This window comes from Hypanus sabinus, chromosome 28 (genome assembly GCF_030144855.1).
Source record: "Hypanus sabinus isolate sHypSab1 chromosome 28, sHypSab1.hap1, whole genome shotgun sequence".
Lineage (NCBI taxonomy): Eukaryota > Metazoa > Chordata > Chondrichthyes > Myliobatiformes > Dasyatidae > Hypanus > Hypanus sabinus.
Window position 1 is genome coordinate 7283342 of NC_082733.1, and position 25257 is coordinate 7308598.

The 25257-nt window shown below is 41.2% G+C and overlaps 1 protein-coding gene across 1 annotated transcript in view; it reads left to right on the forward strand.

The window, feature by feature from the left end:
- LOC132382404 (aquaporin-9-like) overlaps positions 1–25257 on the forward strand; it is a 103037-nt gene that overhangs the window by 65458 nt on the left and 12322 nt on the right. The window contains exons 3-4 of the mRNA XM_059952560.1: positions 8417–8554; positions 8628–8746. Coding sequence (XP_059808543.1) covers positions 8417–8554; positions 8628–8746 — 257 coding nt within the window. The remainder of the gene's footprint in view (positions 1–8416; positions 8555–8627; positions 8747–25257) is intronic.

Below are 25257 nucleotides of genomic sequence, written 5' to 3' on the forward strand. Positions count from 1 at the left end.
GCTACAAGAGTATCTGCCTTATTCCATATACTGCATGCATTCAACTAGAACCCTTTTTGATTTTCCCCCATGTTACATTTCAACTCATCCTACTGACTGCAATTTTTCCCTGTCCTTTCTCACAGTTTCACTCACACTGCATCTACCTGTATACCACCTGCACCATCCTCAGCCCATCACCCTGCCAAATTAGTTTAAACCCACTCAACAGCTTTAGCCTGGAAGGATATTGGGTCCCCTCGTGATCAAATGTTGTTATTATGGTACCACTCAGCCAGATTTTCAGTCTCTCTCCATTCTACTGATTCAGCCTACAATAGCAGTGTTGTCTTCAAGCTTGAATATGGCCTTGGAGCCACAGAGTTGTAAGTGTAAAGTGAGTAGAGCAGGGGGCTTTGTGGAGCACCGGTGCTGATGGAGATCATGGAGGATCAACGATGGGCGGTGGAATCTGTGCTACCTGTTCGAAGCCAACTGCTCTGGTCTTCCCAAGGAAACACTGAATGAAATTCTGGATCATTGAAAATGCATGTTGGATATGCCCTCTCGGCTCGAAGAATCAGCTGTACTTTGTTACATAGATGCTGTCTGGCCTGCTGAGTTCCTCCAGCATTTTGTGTGTGCTGTTTGTTGGGCAATTTGATGGCAGTGGATGGACTCATAAAGTCAGAGCTTGGATGTAGGCTCTTCAGCCCACTTGGTCCATGCCAACAAGCATACACATCCAAACTACTCCCACTTGTGAGTGTTTGGCCCATAACCTAAACGTGTCCTATCCATTGACCAATCCAACATTTTTAAAAGAGGTGGTGATGAAGCAGTCTGTGTACATGCAGTTGTTACCGTGGTTTATGATATAAATTGGAGAAAGTGAAGGAAGGGCATTGGGAGACTCTAGATGTAATGGTCCAGGACTGGAGAGAGAAATTATTGCTGTGATTCGCTGGCAATGATTACATGAATATAAGAGGAATTATGGAATTAAGTAAGCTACCTTCTACTGAACAGGATGAAAGAGCATTGATCAATGAAATAAAAAGGAATGGTGTTAGATCAATGTGATCAATCATCTCAAAGTCTTGTCAAGAGGTTGTGAAGAATCGGGCAGCATGGTGTGATCATGGAATCTTTTGGCTTGTTGGCTTCAATAGAGCAGATGAGGAGTTGGGCTTCAGACCAAAGCAGAGTCAACTTCTGATCCAGCCCTCTTCTCCCTCTTTATTGTAGTGCTGCTACCTCAACTCCAAGGAGGAGACTTTTAAGCAAGATTTTAAGGAGATTTAAGCAAGCTATCTATGTTAGAGCACAAAGCAAGATTACAAAATTCTCCCATCATCCACTCAGATTTGCCCACTCAAAAAATGCAACCACCACCTCTATTATATTTAGCTAAAAGGAAAAACAACACCACACCCAAATGCATAGTAAACATTTAAACATGCTGTTTGATATATTTTCAAGCTTTTTCTGAATTAGCTGTCGAATCCCACTCCCAGTAGTGTGTACATATCCATGTGTGTGTACAACACGTGCATTCAAAACATGTGTTTGCATTTTGTGTCTGTGATGTGCATCTGTAAGCCTGTGTCCAGTGCGTGGAACGTTTCTCACTGTAAAGTGGGCACTGAGTTCATTGTCAAGGAGATTTGCATAATTCACAGTCTGGGCTGCATTGTCTAAATAAAAATATAGCCTGAACTAGTCAGTTCTCGGGAATGATTACAGAAAAATAGATTTTGTGAATTTAGACTATCTTTCCCATTGGCATTTTACATTCCAAACACACTCGACTTAGATAATAAAGCGGATGGCTGAAGGAATGAGCCATGAATTACACCCTGAATAGGAAATGCAAGCGTTTGCACTAAAAGTAGGAAGAATGATTGCACATCAAAGATGACCTTACAAAGTTAGAAATCTAGGTGCAACAACTTACATTAAAAAACATGTCCCTGGAGTCTGGCACTATTGACAAAGCTAACAACTTGGGGGTTTCCAAACTATAGCAAAGTTGTCCGGTTAGCTTGGCCTCAGCAGTAGGAGAAGACTAAAATCAATTTTATAGACCTGGTTAGAGAATAAGGATTGGTCAGAGTCAACATGATTCAAGAAAGGGAAAATAATTTTGACAATTTTTTGCTGGAATTCTAATGATATTTTAATAATCAAAATTAATAAGGACAAACCAATGGATGGATTTAGTTTTCACCGCTTACCTCAATCAAATCTTCCTCCAGAGATTAAATTACTAATGTATAACCTCCTTTGCTAATATGGTTTATAATTTGTGCCTTTTTAGGGAATCAGCACCTCCAGCTGCTGTGGTGTCATCATTGTGACTGAACAGCCGATCAGTGAGCAATCTCCCTGTCAGCCAACACTAAATTCAATTAAATTATTGAACAATTTAAAGTGAAATAGATTTGGAACATGTATGGGATTAAGATAGAAGTCAAAATATAAGAACATTCTTAAAAATACTTTGTTTTATTTAAAAGTTAGTTATTAATTTTAACAAGTTTTATTAACCTCTAAACTGAATAATTTGTGATCGCCATTTCATGGAAATTGCAAACCATATACGCAAAATTAATTTTTCCAAGTCTGGAGAGAATGTTTGACAATAATTGTAATTTAATATACAACTCAAAAATGGTATTACATTGTTCATCAAGTTTTAACATTTCATTGTTTTTTTTCCAGTGAGATAGTGGTGTAAAAGATTGACGCTTAGGTTAAATCAGATACAGCACAAAGTAGACCCTTCCAGCCCTTTGAGCTATGCCACCTCAGCAAACCCGATAAACCCTAAGCTAATCACAGGACTATTTACCAGTTAACCTGCCCAATACATCTGTGGAGTGTGGGAGGAAACTGGGACACCCAGGGAAAATCCACACATTCCGAAAGGGAATACATGGGGAGTACAGACTCCTTTCAGTACAGTGCTGGAATTGAACTCCAAATTCCAGAACCCGTCAAGCTGTAAAAGTTTCATGCTAGCCGCTACGCTACCAAGGCATAACCCTTGCTTCTATAAAGGCTACACAGAGCATGTATGGAAGGAGAAAGATATTGTTCACTCTGAGATAGACAAATACAGATGCAGGATATTGCTGTCACGTTCACAGGTTAACAACAGAGTGCTGACAATTTAAATATCAGTACAGCAGCCAAAGCCAGAGGAACATGCTAGAGCAACCCTGTACCAGTAGCTTACCCATTAAAGACCCAACACATAATAATAATTACAGATTAAAGGAGTGGGGTTCAGTATGCACACAGCATTCTGGTAATCTATTCTACTAGTTTGCATTTCCCCTCAATTCTGACTAAAGGCAGTGATGACGTGACTCCTTCAACAATTTTTCGGCAACCACTAAAATTCTGTTCACCATTATTATTTCACATTCCCATCTGTGGAATCATCCAGTCTTGGCCCCATCTGTCTCTGTCCTATTAAAGTCAATCTGTCTCCCGGAATAGCTTCCCTCGCTGCAACCTTCACATTCTAGCGCTCCTTGAAGAATCACAAATCAATCCACTTCCCCTTTGAATTCCAAAGATGAACAACTTTATGCTGTAGAAGCCGGTTATCTGTGACATTTTATTAAGTGGCCATTTTCTCTTTCCTAGCAGGGACTGGTTGCCATGGAGAATGCATTGTGAGAAATGGTCTGCAAATGTTCTTAAAAAGTCATAATCCATCCTTGAGCACAGGTCATTTCCTGAATCCTTTTCTAATCATTCAGCAGATATGTTTACTTGTTCAGTTAAATAGTGAATGGATACATGTTAACTGTTGAAATGAAAGCATAGCTGGTAGGAGAAGGGTTTCAGCCCGAAACATTGACTGTTTACTCTTTTCTATAGACTGCTGCCTGGCCTGCAGACTTCCTCCGGCATTTTAAGTGTCTGCATAGCTGGTAGCTTGTTAACTTGATCTATCAGTGAAAGGCATATAAGACCATATAATCATAAGACATAGGAGGAGAACGAGGCCATTTGAACCATTGACTCTGCTCAACTATTCCATCATGGCTGATTTATTATCCCTCTCAACCCCATTATCCTGCCTTCTCCCTGTAACCTTTGACAACCTTACTAATCAAGAACCTATCAACCTCCTCTTTAAGTATACCTAATGACTTGGCCTTCACAACAGTACGTTTCAATGAATTCCACAAATTCACCACACTCTGGTTAAAGAAATTCCTCCTCATCAGTGCTTTAAAGGTATGTCCTTCTATTCTGATGTCTTCCCCCTGGTCCTAGACTCTCCCACTTTAGGAAACATCCCTTCCGGGTCCACTCTATCCATGCCTTTCAAAATTTGTTAGGTCTCAATGAGATCCTCCCTCATTGTTCTAAACTCCAGCAAGGACAGACCAGAGCCATCAAGCTCTCCTTATATGTTAACCCTTCCATTCCCAGGTTCATTCTCATGAACCTCCTCTGGACCGTCTCCAAAGCCAGGCACATCCTTTCTTAAATAATAGGGACAAAATTGCTCACCATATATTCCAAGTGCAGCCTGACCAATGCCTTATAAAGCCTCAAAACTACATCCTTGATTTTATATTCCAATCCTGTCGAAATGGATGCTAACACTGCATTTGCCTTCCTTAGCAACCTGTAAGTTATCCTTTATGGAATCCTGCACGAGGACTCCCAAGTCCCTTTGCACCTCCGGTTTTTGAATTTGCTCCCTGTTTAGAGAATAATCTACACTTTTATTCCTTCTATCAAGTGCACGATCATGCAAATTTTATCCTTTAAAAATTATTCTTTAAAAAATTCTACACTTTATTCCATTTGCCCATTCCTCTTCCTCTTTGCCCTTTCTCCTAATCTGTTTAAGTCCTCTTGCAGAGTCCCTGCTTCCTCAACACTACCTGTCCCTCCATCTGTCCTTGTATTGACTGCAAACTTGGCCACAAAGCCATCAATTCTGTCGTCCAAATCATTGACATACAACGTGAAAAGAAGTGATCCCAGTATCAACCCCTGTGGAACTCCACTAGTCATCGGCAGCCAACCAGAAGTGACCCCCATTATTCCCACTTATTGCTTCCTGCCAGTTAGCTAATCTTTCATCCATGCTAGCATCTTTCCTAAAATACCACGGGCTCCTTTCTTATCTTGCAGCCTCATGTGCGGCAGCTTGTCAAAGGCCTGCCGAAATTATAGAAGAATATTTCAGTGTGCTGACCCTTGTGTTATTGATATTTTGATGTCAGAGGGGACTGGTGCAACATTCTATCAGTTCTAAAGCACTGTGGACTTTGAATCATGTGAGTGAATAATTGGAACTAAATCTAGACAAAAAAGCTTTGGGTTTACTTAACCAGACGAAATTTTGCAGGAGATGAACATGCAGACTGAAGCTATAAACCTTGCCATTATCTGTGTGGCATTTTCTCTGCTTATCTGTGTGGTCACTTCCTTCCCTACAACCCTCTGAGATACCCACACGCCTCCTTTCCCAGTCTTTCACAAACTTTTCATTTTCATATCCTTGGTGGCTGAATCATCCCTTATCTAGATACAAAGGTTTGGACACCGATCTTCCTTCAGTTTCCCCAGTTCTCTACTCCTCAAAACACCCTGAAAAACTACTTTCAATATGGTTCCATTGCTTCACCTTTATCTCAGTCAGAATTATTTTAATGTTAGATGGTTATAGGTTCAAGTTCTATACCAGAGATTTTGTTACTGTGTAATTATTGTAATGCCGCAGTCACCATTCTTTTTGGATTTTATGATAAACCTCTGCATGGGGTCTGTCATCCCAGTACCCTGGGCTATATCTTATCCCAAGTCAAGATCACATTACTTTACTTGGAGACTTGCTATACGCAAATTAGCTGTTGTGTTTCCCACAAACACTTCAAAGGTATCACGTTAACAACAAACCATTTTGAAATCACCTGAAAGGATGTGATATATGAACGTTTTTTTTATGTACAAGACTTAATGTCAGCTTGATTCACAATGACTAACATAGCAGGTTATGTCCTCCCAGTCCTGAGCACAGGAGAAAATGCCTAGTCAGAAGAAATTCAGTGGTTACCGAGCAGTGCCAAGCAAAAGAGGAAGGATCGCAAAACTGACTGCAATTGAGAGAGGACATAAATGAAAAGACTAAAGTAGGAAATTAAGGAGAATAAAGAAGAGAAATAATGGGTGTGGAGAGAGGAAGAGGCTGTGGGGTGGCCAAAGGGGAAAATATATTTCCCTTGTTGAAATGAATACCCCAGGGGGCTTGTGTTGACTCATTGAGAAGCCAGTCATCGATTCCATTGAATCTGAGGCACTAAATGAAATATTTTCTCTGGTTAAAATTCAGTCCTGGGTTCCTTCAGACAACTGCATGCTGTTTAATTGCAGTGTTTGACTAAACTGAGTTCAAAATCCCAACTTCTGCCTCGTTCAATAAGCCCCTTTCACCATCATTCAGGTGCTGGCATTATTATTGCTGTCAGGGCTGGGAACAGATGAGTGGAGCCCAGTCGGACAGTCGCAATCCCTGTTCCCACGATTCAGACCAGTGCAGTTAAAGAACTCAGCACCTCTCCACAGTTCTGTGCCACCATTAATTGATTTGCCAGAGATTCTATATTCATCTTGTGTGTGAGACACTGTTTTCCAATCATAAAGCCCAGCAAAATTTCTATCCTCTGTGTTGTTAGACAACAGCAAGGCAATGATGTGCCTGGACAATGAACAACAGTTAATCCTCCATGTTGTGTTAAACAGTCCATATTGTTTTAATTTCACCAATAATGTTTTCTGGTTTCTTCAGCATTTTTTACTTTTTAATTAGAAGAGGGTAAATAGGTCTAAGATAGCAAGATTTAACATTATTTATAATGTAAATGTTTTTCTATAAGGTCGGACCTGAAGACATTGAGACCCACCCTGGTTACCACTTTTAACACTGCCATGGCTTGAGTGTTGGTCCATGAAGTATTGGCATTATATTCCTCTGTAAAAGTTTAAAGTATGCACTTGTTTTCACTGTGGTTGTTTTACTATTCAAAGATTGGACTCCCTAAGCTTTTCTCAATATTAGTTCCCCTTGTAGGCTCCTGGGCTAAACCTTCCAGTAGCTCACACATTTGATGGAAACATCACACAGTTACGGTTGCTACTTCAGGGTGGTACTGAAAGAGAGCTGCACTGTCTGAACTGCTACTTTACAACCAAGACAATGCCCCAATCTACTTAATGTAGCTTTATCCTGATGAAGGGTTTCCACACAAATCATTTCCAGCTGTGTTGCCTCTTTCAGGGAACTATGCTTTTCCTTTCCTCCCACAGATGTTGCTTGACCCGCTGAGTTCTTCCCGTAATTGTTGCTTAACTTTCCCAGTGGCCCAGAAAAAAAACTCCAACTGGAGCATGAGTTCCCAGCCTGGGGTCCACAGACCCCTTGCTTAATGGTATTAGTCCGTGGCATAGAAAAGGCTGGGAACCCCTGAGCTAGTGACTTCTTAGACACAAGAGATTCTGCAGAAATCATGAGCAGCACATACAAAACGCAGGAGGAACTCAGCAGGTCAGGAAGCATCAATGGAGGGGAATAAACAGCCGCTGACCTTGGCCTGAAATATTGACTGTTTATTCCCTTCATAGATGATGCCTGACCTGCTGAGTTGTGTGTGTAGCTCATGACTTGCATGCCTGCATTTTTTTTTGTTTAATTGCAGTGCAGAATAGGCCCTTCCGGCCCTTTGAGCCCATGCCACTCAACAACCCCGGATTTAACCTTAGCCTAAAATCGGGGCAATTTACAACAACCATTTAACATACTAGTTCAGCAGTCATCGGACTTCACGTTCTACCCCAGTGGCTGTTCCACATTGTACTGAAGAGAAGGCCTCAATTCAGGTGACATGGTAACATAGTGACTGGCATACCGCTATTGCAGTGCCAGGGGCCTAGTTTCAATTCCCACCGCTGTCTATAAGGAGCTTGTACATTCTCCCTGTGTGCACGTCGGCTTCCTCTGGGTGTTCCGGTTTCCTCCCACATTCCAAAGACATACGGGGAGTTAGTAAGCTAGTTGGCCATATGTATGAATTGGGCAGTGTAGTACCATCAAGGTGGAGGTACGGGACCCCGAAGCCACAGACTCAATGGTTTAGGAGCAGCTTCTTCCCCTCTGCCATTAGATTTCTGAATGGACAATGAACCCACGTACACTACCTCAATATTTTTTGCTTTCTTTTTGCACTATTTATTTAATTAAAAATTTTAAAATACTTTTCTTACTGTAATTTATAATTTATATAACTATGTTTGCTGCCACGAAGCAGATTTCACGATATCCCATCTGATTCTGAGATGCAATAATGATCACAGGGCGAATATTTCTATTTATTTCTGACAGTATGTTTCAAACTGTTTCAAGGTGCACACCTGAATCCGGCTATCTCGCTGTCAATGTGCGTGCTGGGCCGGCTTCGCTGGCTGAGGCTTCCTGTCTACTGGATTGCTCAGTTTGTTGGAGCGTTCACTGGTTCAGCAGCAGTGTTTGGCCTTTATTATGGTAAGATCATTATTTTTACATGGGAATTCATGCAATAGACATTGCTGCTACTTAATTTCTGTATACTTTGTAGATGCCTTCATGACATTTAATGGCGGAAACTTGACAATAACTGGTCAAAATGCAACAGCACAGATTTTCTCTTCTTATCCGGCACCACATCTGTCTTTTGCAAATGGATTTGCAGACCAGGTAATCCTAAATGCTTCCTAACTAATCGTGCACCATAATCTTTATGATCTGGTTTTGTTAGGTTTTTCCTGTCACACTTTTTGATCATTATCAACAAATTCTTCAAAGCCCTTGAATTACTGTGTTATTTATTTTATTTCTCATAGTTAACGTTTTGCTCCCAATCCTCTAACACTCTGTAAACAGTGTTCAGCAGTTACAGGAGAGCACCTTAGGGTAATTGCATCTTCCTTGATAGAAGCAATTAACCTTTATTGCTCTCTTTATCATTGGCTCCAAGATGTGGAATTTTAACTAATTGTGACTCAGAGCACTGAAATTCATTTGTATTGCATCAGCCTAAAATGTTCTGCCTGTCCCATATGCTGCATTACAGATCTTTCCCTGTCATAATAAAATGGTCAACCATTTGGTTTGTTGTCACATTGGTCTGGAATTGACCATCCAGAGGGTTGTAAGTGTTGCCTTTCCTTGGAATTTGGGCATAAGTACCTTTTCCAATAGCAGACAGGAAACTGAAAATTAACTCTGAAAGGGAATGCATATGCAGACCCGTGTTATCATCAGGGCATGCTAACTGTCAACTACCCAATGTTATCACTCATCTCTTCCTCTGTGAGTTCAGATCCCACTCAAAATGGACTGTAGGGCCAGTATCTCATCAGAAGTTGTCTAAGTGAGGTCTCAATGGAATGAAAAATAGATGGGGTTTTGTAATCTGCTCTGCCCTGGTTACCAGCTGATAGTGAAGACAAAAATGTTGCTCCATAATGACAAAGGTCTACCTGCCTGTTAAAGCAGGTAGGAAAAATGATAACCCTTTGTAATAGAACAGAAAGGTTCTTCCAAGGGCCTGGCCAATGTTAATGCTGCATGCAATAGATTAACTCTTCACTTGTGAGATCCCAGTGATTGCAAATTAGCAGTCATATTCCTTACAGAGCTGCGACTCATTTCAAATGTAACTCATTGGTAAATACTTTAGCATGTAAGTGAGCAATCAAAATGTAAGGTCAGTATTGAGACACTGATATTTCTTCATTGGTTACAAAAGATTGAATATTCCACTTGTATAAAGGCAAAGGAACAGTGCAATGTATTCCAGTCAACACCACTGGTATATTTTCTAAGTAAATACTCATTTCTTATTTTAGAAAATCTTAACTGAAAGAGAGATAAGATAAACGGAAATCGTTAAATTATTGCATAGCCATTTGGCATAGCATGTATATAAGATAGTGAAATCCTCAGAAGTAATTATTTAACCATGTCACACAGAAAGTGTGTAAGGGAAAAAATGCAGAAATTAACTATGGATGGTTGGACAGCAAGGAACATGCCTATCAGTAGAGAGAGATTACACTTCCTTTGACTTTGTTCATTACCCAGACTCCCAATCGCCACTGTAAATTTGGAAAATTAACTAACTTCTGCCTCGTGGAATGCACAGTCAGAAGCAATCCAAAAATAAATAAGTTAACAATTAAATGTTTCACAATTTCCTCCTATTCATCATTCCTGGAGCTCGTGCAGTTTCCAATATGCATGGAATCCTAAAAATGAACTTTTGAGCATCGAGAATGTAGACAAGATGCAAGAACATTAAAAAATAAAGTTTCCGTACTGTGAATCAGAATCTGTTTTATTACCATTGGCTTATGAAATTTGCTCCTTTGCAACACCAGCTGCAAAGTGCGGAGACATAAAATTACTGTAAATAACAAAACTAAATAAACTGCACACCCCTAGGGAAGAGACGACTTACTTAATTTCAATGCAACTTTGTCAAGTTTCATATTAATAGTTGATTATTTTAAATTATTATTTACTAGCTTTCAAATATTTTATTATCTAAATGTCATCGTTTCTTAATATTTAATAAAAAATAATGTTCCCTTGAATCAATTGCTTAATTTTATTATTGATCATGTGCCTTATTTTTAATTGAATAATTGGAATATTTTCATTCGCAGTCTATAACATTTCTAGATGAATCCCAATTCATATGGAGTTATTGAATAATTTAAAACCAACTGCCCCATATGTTCTTACTTTTACTCAAAGTCCTGCTTTCACTTAGTAATGTGATATGTGGCTTGGATCGTATCATTTCACAAATACTTTTGTGCCATATCTATAAATTTTCACTGCAGTTTTTAATGATGCTTGTTCCTCATTTCCTACACATGGTCTCTTGGGTAGATTTTCTTCTTCAGGGTTCGGATGTAAGAGATTGTTAGGAATAGGCCCTTATCACAAAATCAGACACAAGCTGCTTCCAATTTGAAAGGGTGGAATATTTGGCCAATTTTACAGGGGTTTCCACCCATCAGTCCCTTGGTTGGGTTCACTTAGTTCATCAAGGATCAAACTGTGCACCTTTCCCATCTGTTTGGCTTAGAACCACATCTGGAGATGGATTCACCAGCTGAATTACGCTACAGAGGGGTAAGGTGGGGGGGAAGTGGGAGGAGCATTCTGCACATGACTTGCATGGACATTCTACCAGGCTCAAGCATAGCTTCCATCTCACTGTTATGTCTATTGAATGGTTCTCATTCCTGGAGCACCTTGACAGTAAAGACACTTAACGTCAGACTACTGTTTATTGACTACAGTTTTTTCCCCTTCATACTATTATTCCAAGCAAACTCATCACCAAACTCTGGACTCCAGGACTTGATTCCTCCCTCTGCAACTGGATCCTTGATTTCCTGACCAACAGACCACTATCATTGAGGAAAGCCAGCAATATCTCCACCACTATCATCCTAAACACAATGTTTGTGGTCCACAATGTTGCATCCTCAGCCCCCTGCTCTAGTCTCTGTACACTATGTGACAGTGACCAGATTCTGCTTTAACTTCAGATGCAGAAGCCATAGTGGTTAGTCGGAGTCCAAGAAGGAGATAGGTAGCTTAATACTGTCATAACATTAACCTTTCCCCACAAAGTCAACCTAACAAAGTCATTGACTTCAGAAACGGGGACAATGCTTATGCTCCTATCTACCTCAGACGGTCAAACTCCGAGGTGTGAACATCACCAATACCCTTCCCTGGTCCAGCTACGTTGATGTCACCAGCACCTCTACTACCTCAAGAGGCCAAAGAAATTGGCGTATCTCCATTGATGTTGCCAATTGTTATCGATGTATCGCAGAAGCATTCCGCACAATAACTTGGTATTTCAGATGCTCTGCATGTGAAGACAAGAAACCACAGAGCATTGTGAACATAATCCAGCTCAACACAGAAACTGGGATCTCCTCTACAGACTCTGTCTAAATTTCTCGTTACTTCAGAAAAAGAAACCAGCATAATCAAAGACCACACCTACCCTGGGCATTCTCACATCTCTCCTGTCCCATCGGGAGGAATGTACAATAACCTGAATGCATGTACCACCAGGTTCAAGGACAGCTCCCTTCCCAATGTTAACAGACTCAAGAATAGACCTCTTGTACAATAAAATGGATTCTTGACCTCACAATCTACCTTGTTATAATTTTTCACTTTGCTGTTTACCCTGCAGTGCGCTTTTTCCACTTTATTCTATATTGCTATTGTTTTAACTTATTCTAGCTCAAAGCACTGTGTAATGACTTGATCTGTATGAACAGTATGCAGGGCAAGATTTTCACTGTATCTTTGTACACATGACAATAATAAACTAATGTCAATACCAATACCAAGAGTATGTGAAGATAGATGATTGATCTCACAGTCTACCTCATTATTGCCTGGCAACCTCTTTTGTCTACCTGCAATGCACTTCCTCCTTAACTGTAACACTTCACTCTGCATTCAGGTGTTGTTTGCATTTAAACAACCTCAGTGAACTGATGCGATGAAATGATCTATATGAATGGGATGCAGCACGAAGTTTTTCACTATACCTGAAACATAATGTTTTGACTGTGACTCCCATACAGTAAAAGGACTAAATGGGACAGAATTTGTCAAATGTGTTTGCAGAAGTTTCTTTAACGAGTACATGGAAGTCCCAACAAGAGAGTGTGTGACACCTGATCTGCTATTAGGGAATGAGACAGGGCAGGTGACAGAAGCTTGTGTAGGGAAACACTTTGAATCTCGTGATCATAATACCATTAGTTTCAAAATAAATATGCAAAAAGGTAGGTCTGGTTTATGGGTTGAGATTCTAAATTGGAGAAGGCCAATTTTGATGGGATCAGAAAGGATCTGGCAAGTGTGGATTGCTTTCTGACAAAAGTGTACTTGTTAAGTAGGAAGCCTTCAAAAGCAAAATTTTGAGAGTACAAAGCTTGTACGTGCCTGTCAGAATAAAAGGTAAAGATAACAAGTATAGGGAACCTTGGATTTCAAGAGATATTGAGGCCTTGGTTAAGAGAAAAAAAATGGTGCATTGCAGGTTTAGGCAGGTAGGAACAAATGAGGTGATTATAGAGTATAAGAAATGCAAGAAAACACTTAAGAAAGAAATCAGGAGGGCTAAAAGAAAGCATGAGATTGATCTAGCAGAAAGCTGAAGGAGAATCCAAAGGGATTTGGCAGATGTTAAGAGCAAAAGGATTGCAAGGGACAAAATTGGTCCCCTGGAAAATCAGAATGGTAATCCATGTGTGGAGCCAAAAGAAATGGGGGAGATCTTAGATAGATTTTTTGCATCTGTATTTACTTGAGAGATGGAAACAGAGTCTATGGAAGTGAGGCAAAGCAGGAAGACCACGAACCGTGCATAGATTACAGAGGAGGAGGTGTTTGCTGTCTTGAGGCAAATTACGGTGGATAAATCCTCAGGCCTCACAAGATGTTCCCTCAGATCCCATGAGCGGCAAATACAGAAATTGCAGGGGCCATACAGAGATATTTAAATCATTCTAAGTGACAGGTCAGGTACCAGAGGATTGGAGGATAACTAATTTTGTTCCACTATTTAAGATAGACTCTGAAAATAAACCAGGAACTTATAGGCCAGTGAGCCTGACACCAGAACTGGAAAGTTATTGGAAGGTATTCTAAGGGACCAGATAATTAAGTACTTGGATAGACATGGACTGATTAGGGGTAGTCTGCATTGCTTTATGTGTGGTATAATAAATCTTATAAGTTTTTCCAGAAGTTACCAGGATCAAGGCAAAGCAGTGGATGTTGTCTACATGGACTTCAGCAAGATATTTGACAAGGTCCCACATAGAAGGATGGTCAAAAACGTTCAGTTACTTGGCTTTCACAAATGGGTTAGACATTGACAAACAATAGAAAATCTGCAGATGCTGGAAATTATTAGACATGGTCTTTGTGGGAGAAGATGGTTGCCTCTTTGACTGGAGGCCTGTGACTAGTGGAGTGCCGCAGCAATCGGTGCTGGATCTGTTATTTGTCATCTATATCAGTGGTCTGAATGATAATGTGGTTAAATGGATCAGCAAGTTTGCAAATAACATCAAGTTTTGGGGTGTAGTGGTCAGTGAGGAAGACTATTAGAACTTGTAATGAGATCTGAACCAGCTGAAAAATGGGCTGAAAAGTGGCAGATGGAACTTAATGCAGACAAGTGTGAGATGTTGTACTTCGGTAGGACCAACCAGGGTAGGTCTTAAACAGTGACCAGCAGAGTACTAAGGAGTGTGGTAGAACAAAGGGATCTGTGAATAGAGGTCCATAATTCATTGAAAGTGGCACCACAGGTAGATAGGGTTGAAAAGAATGGTTTTGGCACGTTGGCCTTCATAAATCAAAGTATTGAGTACAGGAGATGGGATGTTACATTGACGTTCTATAGCACATTGGTGAGGTCTAATTTGGAGTATTGTGTGAAGCTTTGGTCACCTTCCTACAGGAAAGATCTAAATAAGGTTGAAAGAATACAGAGAAAATTTACAGGGACGTTGCCGGGTCTGGAGGACCTGAGTTATAAGGAACGATTGAATAGGTTAGGACTTTATTCCTTGGAAAGTGGAAGTCTGAGGGGAGTTTTGATAGAGGTATACAAAATAGTGAGGGGCATAGACAGGGTAAAAGCAAGCAGGCTTTTTCCACTGAGGTTGGGTGGGACTACGACTAGAGGTCATGGGTTCAGGGTGAAAGGGGAAAGATTTAAGTGGAATATGAGAGGAAAGTTCTTCATTCAGAGGGTCGTGAGAGTCTGGAATGAGCTGCCAGAACAAACGGTGCATGTGAGCTCCATTTGAACATTTAAGAGAAGTTTGGATGGGTATGTGGGTGATCGGGGCATGGAGGACTATGGTTAGGGTGTAGGGCAATAGCAGTTGGCAGCTTAAATGACTTGGCACAGACTAGAAGGTCAAAGGGCCTGTTTCTCTGCTGTATTTTTCTATGACACTATGAGCTTGGCACATGTGACAATAATAAATCAATTTACCGGTTGTTCTCAGTATTGTTTTCTAATTGCACAGTTCGCCTTCTTTTGCACAATGGTTGTTTGTCAGCCTTTATTTATGCATTATAATGTATTTCTCTTTTCCCTGTAAATGCTTGAAAGAAAATGAACCTCAAGGTAGTCTATGGCAACTTTGATAATAAATTTACTTACTTAACAATATCAATTATATTACAATAAAATATAAAATTACTTTTTTCAAATTAGTACAGTCGACCTTTACTAATCCAACTACCTACAGGTATCCGTTTCCTTCAATAATCCGGCACTGATTTCAAGTTTTCAGCACAACTGTAATTTCAAATTTCCCAGACCACAGTACCAATCTGCTGCGCATTGTTTTGGTTGCACTAGATCTGTTCACGTGTTGGCGCACTCTTGTAAGCACAGACAAGTGATTCCTGCATTTATGTTTATTATGGTAACTAGTCACGTTAGCGGGAGCCTGGTAAAAATGAAGGGAATAAGTTCCGTATTCTTGCTTATTTCACTGCAGTTTGTAGCCTGGGACCAGTGGATGTCATATCTTTCACTGACCTCTGAGGTAACACTAAAAAATGCTTAGTTGCTTGTTGGCTAATTGCTAGTAAAGGGTTTGACTTTTGGAGCAAATAATGGAGCTGCGGGTGCGTCATGCAAGTATAACAGCCCATACGGTCACAGGCAAGCAGCAACAGTTTAGCTTTGATTTTGGTTTATTAGTTTTGCCGCAACACATAGTTCCACCACACCCTCTGACAGCACATTCAAGAAAATGTCCCCCTCACATCCCCTTAAAACCCCATACTCTCACCTTAAAGCTACCTTTTTGAAACCCTTACCATGGGAAAAAAGATTCTGGTCTTATCAATGCCGCTTATAATCATATGTATTTCTTCCTCTCAGCCTCCTTTGCCCCAGGGAAAATGAGCTCAGACAAGGTTAAAGTTTATTTGTCAAGTGTACAGTGAGATGCACCATTTGTTTTAATCACCAATACCCCAAAACGTGTACTGAAGGCAGGCCACGTGTTGCCACACATTCCAGCGCCAACAGAGTATGTCCACAATGCTCGGCCTAACAACACAGAAAACAATCCCAAGCTTCCCTCCAACTCATGCATTTACACACTCCTTTAATCTCGGGACAGGGCCCCAGATTCCAGCCTCCAGCAAACACAGTGCTTCAACTCCCCCTGTGGAGTCACAGGGATTCACAGACTCGACTTCGGCCAGCGGGCCTCAACTTCTGGACTTCCAATTCAACCTTCAGGCCTTGATCCTTGGCATTGATCCCAAAACATGTCCATCACTGAACAGTAGTCCTTGATCTCCGGACTAGCCAATGTCGGGACCCCGAACACCGGTCTCACTGATTCATGAACCTGGCTATAACCCAGGTTAATTAAACCCATAATTGTAATGTTAGAAAGTACTACCTGTGGAGGGATGAAAACAAGGTTTACCGATTTTAAAAAAAAGAGAATTTGACAAAAAAAACACTATGCAAGTGGCATATGCAACTATGTCACTATGCAAGTGGCAGGCTGGACACAGGACGGACAAAGAGAGAAACACAGCAACGATTAGAAACTGAAGACGTGAACTGTTAAGAGTGGAATTAGTCGTGAGTATCTTTACCCTACTAACTTGAAACCCTCAGGGTGACACCCCTGGAGGAGAGGCAATAGCGATAAAATGTTTATTGAAGCTACAGTTATAACATACAGCAGCTATAACGAGACAATATCGGCAGAGACCAGTGTCCAAAATACCTACTGTGTGGTCGGGAATTAGTTGTGAATTGACTCTCCGTGGATGATCAACCATTTCATCCAATGAACCAAGATGGTGAGCCACCCAGATGAGGAACCAGCGCAGGAATGAAGTGTGTAATGACCCATAGCATTTAATACAGTTGAATGTACTGTATAAGTTTATTTTCATTCCAAGAATTTGAATTTGATTTTCTGCAAGAACTGATTATTTCAGACTTTGATAAGTTACTGAATGAGATTTACTTTGTTTAAGAGGTGTGATGCTGGAGAATTGTCGTGAAATGAGTTAAACTGGGTATAAATTATTGAATTTGAATTTAAACTTGTAGATATACTGCCTGGAACTGAAACGGAAGTGAACTGTAATACTTGAGAATAGGAATTATATTTGGTTTTCTAATTAACTAGGGATAAGTAAAAAGGGAAGTTTAGTCTGTAAACTTTTAAATAGGGAGTAACACTAGATCTAATTAGTTAGAGAAATTGGATTAACAAAGGTTATTCTAATGAGTATCACTGATTCTAACTAAACAGGAATTTGGTTTTTGTTGATATCTAAGATTTGAAACCTAAACGGAATATTTGAATTTTGAATTGTTCTTGCTCATGGAAATATTTTGTACATATTGTTTTTCTTATAAACAAAAACTTATTCCCAGAAGCGTGTGGTTTCTATTCACTGCCTCCCGGATTCTTCTGATGGCCTAGTAGCACCGAGTGTAATTTGATTTTCTCTGAAGAATGCGACAACTAGTCACACACAACAAGACCAGTGCTACACAGGTGTTACATAAAACATGGCGAGCCAACCAGGAGGCAGTGTATTAGATAACCAGTAGCATACCAATTAGTATACAAAGCATTAAAATAATCTCATTGTTCAAGCTCACGTGTTCAATTAAGACCTACAGTGAAAGAAAATGGAAGTCATAGAGGAAAAGGGTGTCAAAATCCCAAATGCTGTTTAGTCAATGGCACAACAGGAACAGAACAAGATGAGGAAATACCAGACTTTCTAAAAGAATATCAAGTCAAGTCAAGTCAACTTTTATTCTCATTTCGATCATAACTGCTGGTACGGTGCATAGTAAAAATGAGACAACGTTTTTCAGGACCATGGTGCTACATGAAACAGTACAAAAATTACACTGAACTACGCAAAAACAACCAGAAAAAAATCTACACCAGACTACAGGCCTACCTAGGACTGCATAAAGTGCACAAAACATTACAATAAATAATAAACAAGACAATAGGCACAGTAAAGGGCAGTAAGTTGGTTCGTTTGCCAGAGTTATTCATCTAACTGACCCTGGTATAGAATTTCCCAAGTCCCCCATAGTAGAATACCATTTTGACTCTGCAATGCAAGAGCTCCAGCCCTTGCTACTGTACACTCAACAGGCAAGTGGTGCCCAAAATGTTTCCTACCACGTAGTTACTTTAGCCAGTGTTTACACTCAGAAACTTGGAAAAGACACCACTCAAACTTACCTTGGTGAGTTGAAAACCTTAGCAAAGCGCAGTGGGAAAGATTATAATGAAATCTTGTTAACCCAGATCAGTGAAACCCTTACTATCGAGAGCAGGGAAACAGTCACTGTTGAAACTGCTGAAGATGTACACAATAAGACCAGAACTCTTTAATCCAGAGCAGACTCCTCTGATACTAACCAGCTGGAGACAGCTCTAGCTGATATTCAGAATAATTCCAAACTATTGGAGTTGCAGTGAAGCCATCCCTCTCTCCCAGTGATCCCGATATTCAGAGAGTCGTAGTGGAGCACATTGTGTGCAGTAATGACTTGATGGCTCGTGGCAGTCTGCCAGTAAGGCTCCGAACTTTTTCTGGTAGTACTTCTCGTCCACCTAATGAGGCAGATTATGAGACTTGGCTTTTCTTGCAAATGTGTCTGATCTTCATAGAACATGGAAAACATGTGAAAGTATTCTTCCCCCAGCTTCTGACGTCTTCAAGTCAATAGGCCCTGGAGCTTCACTGGTAATTACAAACAATTTCTAGATGCAGCTTTTGCCCCCATGGAAGATGGAGATGAATTCTTCACCAAATTCATGAACACGGTACAGAACACGGGTGAAAAACCATCCGCCTACCTTCAGCAGCTACAAGTAGCATTGACACTGACTGCAAAGCAAGGCAGAGTTGCCGAAACTGAGGCTAACAAACATCTCCTAAAGCAGTTTTGTGGGGCATGCTGGGACCACTCCCCGATGTCAGAGCTGCAACTGGAACAGAAAAAACAAAACCCGCCATAGTTTACTGAACTACTGACATTCCTACGTACCGAGGAAGACAAGCATGCTTCCAGCTCTGCGGGCATGAAACAGCATGTAGGAACAGTCGAATCAGGTGCTGTTATTCAGTCCCAGACCCCAGGTGTCTGTGCTACTGACTAAACAAATCACTGAGCTTCAAAGGCAACTAGCTGCTCTACAAGCTACAGACAGCAGAAGGGAAAAGCAAGCTCCTGGACAGCAAGTGAGATGCCACCAAAAAGAAAGGCTGACACAACAGATAAACAAGAGTCCACAATCACTAACAAACAGCCAAGTGTAAAACCAACACCTTGGTACTGGTTTAAATGTGGTGAGGATGGGCACATAGCCAGATCTTGCTGCTATGAGCCCAGTCCAGCATTAGCAGTGGAAAAGAGAAAACAGCTTGAGAAGAGAGGGAGTGAGTGGGAGTCATGTCATGGCACTCCGGAGCCTTGTTTTAATCTAGAAGCAGGTCCTGCTGCAGGACAGTCAGGGACTGATGTTGGCAAAGCACGTCCCAAAAGCATGAAGATCCTGCTTGGTGAACCGAAGTCTGAAAGACAGACTGTTAACCTACCTGAGGGATTAGTCGGCACAACGTGCACTGCCTGGATAAGCCTAGCTGGTAGAAAGTGCAATTGTTTATTCGATACAGGATCTCAGGTCACTGCCATCTCTAAATCCTTCTATGACCACAACCTTCAGACTTACCACTTCATTCTCTCACTGATTTGTTGGAAGTTAAAGGTGCAAACGGACAATCTATCCCATACCTGGGATATATAGAAGTCAACGTTACATTCCCAAATGACATTACAGGAGTGGATGTGGAAGTGTCACCCTAGCATCGATTGTTCCAGGTGACTCTCTACATTCACAGCCTGTGGTGTTAGTTGGCATGAATACCTGTGATGAACTGTATAAGCACTACTGCAAGTTGCAAAGTAGCCAGAAATTCTGCCCTAAATTTGGCTACAAGCAAGTCCCACAAGTTTTACAAATGCGACAAGGACTTGACATTGTATCTGAACCTCCTAAGGATCGAGGAACTTGTGAAAGTTACACAGAAGAACTGTGGGCTCCAACCCAAGCCCAAACCACCCATTTGCAACCACACTGGTGGCAGACCCAGTGCTGGAATCCCAAAGAAATGCGAGTTACTTACCTGATGTCCACTGTGGAAAGTAATTTACCTATCAGTCCGGAAGAAAACCCTGTGGGAAAAAAACAGCAAATGAGGAAACGCGGAATCAGTGTATCCCACCTGATCGCAGAAGTCTGGAAATCACATCAATCCCAAATGAGTTTGAGATTCGACAAGAAAAAGAGGCACAGGATGAAGTGTTGACTAGAAAAGACACGACAAATGAAAATGCTCATAAAGAAGAGCCTGAACTCTGAAGGTCATCTAGCTCGAAGGAAAACCCAGAACTAACATATCCTGAGCTAGTGACAGTAATTCAGTCCCTTTCCCAAGCTCTGCGTTCAGCTATTGTAGAATCTCTTCCAGATTTCACAAATGAAGAACACTCCAGACCCATTACAGTGCAACCTGCAGCTGTATGCAAAGGGACTTGCATAAATTCAAAGGGGGAGGCTGTAACCCAGGTTAATTAAACCCAAAATTGTATTGTTAGAAAGTTCCACCTGTGGAGGAATTGAAAACAAATTTTGAAAACAAAAGAATTGAAAACAAGGTTTACAAATTTTAAAAAATTTGAAAAAAAATGCTACGTGAAGGAGGGACAGGCTGGACACAGAACAGACAAGGAGAGAAACGCAGCAACGAATAGAAGCTGAAAACATGAACTGTTAAGAGTGGAATTAGTAGTGAGTATCTTTACCCTACTAACCTGAAACTCTCAGGGTGACACCCCTGGGAGAGAAACAATAGCAATAAAGGATTTATTGAAGCTACAGCTATAACACGCAGCAGCTATAACGAGACAATATCAGCAGAGACCAGTGTCCAAAATCCCTACTGCGTGGTTGGGAATTAGTTGTGAATTGACTCTCCGTGGATGATCAACCATTTCATCCAATGAACCAAGATGGTGAGCCACCCAGATGAGGAACCAGCACGGAAACTCAGTGGCCTGGGGAGCCTATTGTCTGCTCTCTGCTGGTCTGCCGTCCAACCATGGATATTCCACATCCGAATTGTTGGTCTTCGAGCACAGGGCAGAGTCTTAGACTGTCAGTCGCTACTCTGCTCCCTGATCTTTCAAAGGTAGCATGATGCAAACTGTTGCCATGGTGAGCAGACAATAGTGTGTGTCAGGAGATGAGTGTCCAGGTAGTGCTGAGTGTTTTGCTCTATCATGTGTGTTGTTGGACTACAGACGCAAAATGTTGGAAGAACTCAGCAGGCCATGCAGCATCTAAGGAGGGAAATTTGGAATCAATGATTCAGACTGAGACTTTTCCAGATCTGATGGAGAGTCTTGGCCCAAAACGTTGTCTGCTTATTTCTCTCTGTAGATGGTGCCTTATGGATAGGGGAATCAAGGGATATGGGGACAAGGCAGGAACCGGGTATTGATAGTAGATGATCAGCCATGATCTCAAACTGGTGGTGCAGGCTCGAAGGGCTGAATGGTCTACTTCTGCACCTATTGTCTATTGTCTATTGACTATTGTCTATTGTGTGTGCTGCATCTGCAGAACCTCTTGTGAATATGAGGGTTGTTGGAGCTGCACTCATCTAACCAATCAAATGTTACATGTGTTAGGCACGGAATTTAATAACATCTGATTGGCTGGATGAATGCCATTCCCACAGCATTCAAGACAGACCAAAGTAACCTGGTCACTCAGCACCTCATCCACACAAACACTCACTCCTATCCACTCCCTGATGAAATGACTGTGACGACACTGACCTGCTTTTGGTAGGTTCAGTTTCGATACTTGCTGTATTTCTGACCAGATACTTGGCAGGCTCACATTCTACACGTCAGGGTGATGATGTCTCCTCAGAGAATGCTGGTGATGGAGAATTTAGCCAAGGTGAATCTGCTCATGGTCAAGTACTCATGCTCTTATCTAAGAGATCTATTCCCTAGTACTTCTGCGGAAAGAATGACATTGGCCATCTATCAATCCAACTGTTTTGTGTGTTCACTGTTTCATTATCTGAGGAGCTATGAACAGAAGTGAACATGCTGTAGTCTTCACTCCTTTCTCTTATGCAATGAAACAACTTACTTCCAAGAACCACAGCCATACTCCTTTGCACTTTCTACCAGCTAGGCTTATCCAGGCAGTGCACGTTGTGCCGACTAATCCCTCAGGTAGGTTAACAGTCTGTCTTTCAGACTCCGGTTCACCAAGCAGGATCTTCATGCTTTTGGGACGTGCTTTGCCAAAACATCAGTCCCTGACTGTCCTGCAGCAGGACCTGCTTCTAGTTTAAAACAAGGCTCCGGAGTGCCATGACATGACTCCCACTCACTCCCTCTCTTCTCAAGCTGTTTTCTCTTTTCCACTGCTAATGCTGGACTGGGCTCATAGCAGCAAGATCTGGCTATGTGCCCATCCTCACCACATTTAAACCAGTACCAAGGTGTTGGTTTTACACTTGGCTGTTTGTTAGTGATTGTGGACTCTTGTTTATCTGTTGTGTCAGCCTTTCTTTTTGGTGGCATCTCACTTGCTGTCCTGGAGCTTGCTTTTCCCTTCTGCTGTTCCTCCTCCCCCTCCCCCTCCTACTTTCAAATCTCTTAGTATCTTTCTTTTCAGTTAGTCCTGACGAAGGGTCTCGGCCCGAAACGTTGACAGTGCTTCTCCTTATAGATGCTGCCCGGCCTGCTGTGTTCCACCAGCATTTTGTGTGTTGCAACCCAGTACCAAGGTTTTGTGTGTTCACTGTTTCATTATCTGAGGAGCTATGAATGGAAGTGAACATGTTGTAGTCTTCACTCCTTTCTCTTATGCAATGAAACAACTTATTTCCAAGAACCACAGCCATACTGCTTTGTTTTTGACTTTAACCAACAAAGACGTTGTTTATGATTCTCTTCACTCCTGAAGTTCTTGGTTTCTGAAGCTCTGCAAGGACTCAGATAGTTGAGTGCTTTCTTGATACCTGGGCAGTCCATCTCACCTCATCTATGAAGATCAGCTCTTTCACACTTGTTAAAACAACATTCTGTCTCTATGTGGTCCTGACTGAAGAATAACTGTATCAGTGAACACATTGTCGGTAATTAGGAACTGCCGTGTGCTGTTACTGCTCTCTGTCATGTTGCTGCTGGACGCTTGGTTAAGTGACGTCATTTTCCTTTATTGGAAAGTTATAGAGAGAAGTGAAGCACTGTGGTGTCAAAGGCAGGTTCTGTTACACAGAACAGAAACCATCTCTGATTTGATGTGGTCTGATAACCTTTGCAATAGTTACCGAGGAGTCTTTGAAGCAATCATGATAATAGTCTTTAGCATTTAGACCAACACCTCCAAATTGAGAGATTTTACCAATAGGATTGAATACCTATTCTGTTTAAGGTAAGAGTATAGCTACCAGCAAGAGTTCATGATTTATATGAGGAAAATGTGGGAAATTAACCCCTCCCTAGTTGTTGGCACTGTGTTACTGGACCTCAACATTCAAAGTTTGAAGTAAATTTATTCTCAAAGTACATGTATGTCACCATATAAGACCCTGCGAATCTTTCTCTTGCTCGCATTCACAGTACATACAAGAATCATAATAGAATCAATAAAAGACTGCTCCCAACAAAACAGGCAGACACCCAATGTGCAAAAGACAACAAATACAAAAAGGAAGAATAACAAGAAACAATAATATTAATAATAGGTAAGCATTAAATATTGAGAACATGAGAGGAAGAGTTCCTGAAAGTGAGTTTAAAGGTTGTGGGAACAGTTCAGTGATGGGGGAGTGAAGCTGAGTGCAGTTATCCCCTCTGGTTTAGGAGTCTGCTGGTTGAGGGCCAATAACTGTTCCTGAACCAGATGGTGTGAATCCTGAGGCTACCATAATTCCTTCCTGATTGCAGCAGCAAGAATAGAGCATGGCCAAGAATGTGTGGGCCCAGCACTCCATGTAGGTGGGTTCAATGATGGGGAGCACTTTACCCATAAAGGACTGGGCAGTCTCCACTACAGAGGAATTTAAAGTTACTGACCCTCTCTATCTCTGATTCCCCAGTGAGTGTGTGTGTCCCGTTCACCAATGTCACTTTCAATTCCGGGTGAACCGTCAGCATTGCACACAGGGAAGTGAAGTTCTTTATTATATACAGACATAATAACATCTGTTCCCCTTTTAAAGAAGACAAACACAATGATATGTTCTCATAAACCTGCAAGACACAATAATGCTTTCCAACAAAGATTTTACATTAACTTCAATTGTAATAAGCAAATACTGTCCCCTATTCACTTAACCACTCTCAATCTGTCTCTGTGGTGGCTTAATAATCCATTCTGAATTGCAATTTCTTTCCAGAGATGTCTTGTTTTCACTTGCTGCGTTAATACCAGTGTCCTTTTGAGAACTCTGATCTACATGTTCATTTCTTTCGCATCCTCTGCCAAGATACTATCTGTTCATTTCTGTTCTTGTTCTAACTGTGTGACCATAATTCACTTCACATGCTTCATAATAGAGCACTGAACTATTCCATGTGATCAGTGAGTCTTTGCACAAGTTCCAACTGAGCCTGTCTCAATTCATAGAACTCCTTTTGTTGGTTGTGTATCATCGATCGCAACTCCTCCTGTTGGTCTGTGTCTGTCGTTCAGATCTTTGCGTCTGTGTGGTCTCCCCATCTTCTTTTTTATTTTTTCTCTTAAGCTTCAGTGAGGATCATGGAGATATTTTTGATTTCCAGTCTTTAATTGGAAGTCGATGAGAGGCAGATTTTGAACCAAGGCTGCATAATGATTGATGACTTCTTCAACATGATCAAACAGTTCAGCACTGGCACACTGACTGTCGTGCTGGTGTAACTGGTACAGATGTCTATGGAAGGTGGAGTTCTTGTGCTCTTCTTGGATAACCTCTCTGGACCTCTCATGGATGCTGTTACAAGATCCTTGAGTTACATCAGGTAAGCATCCAAG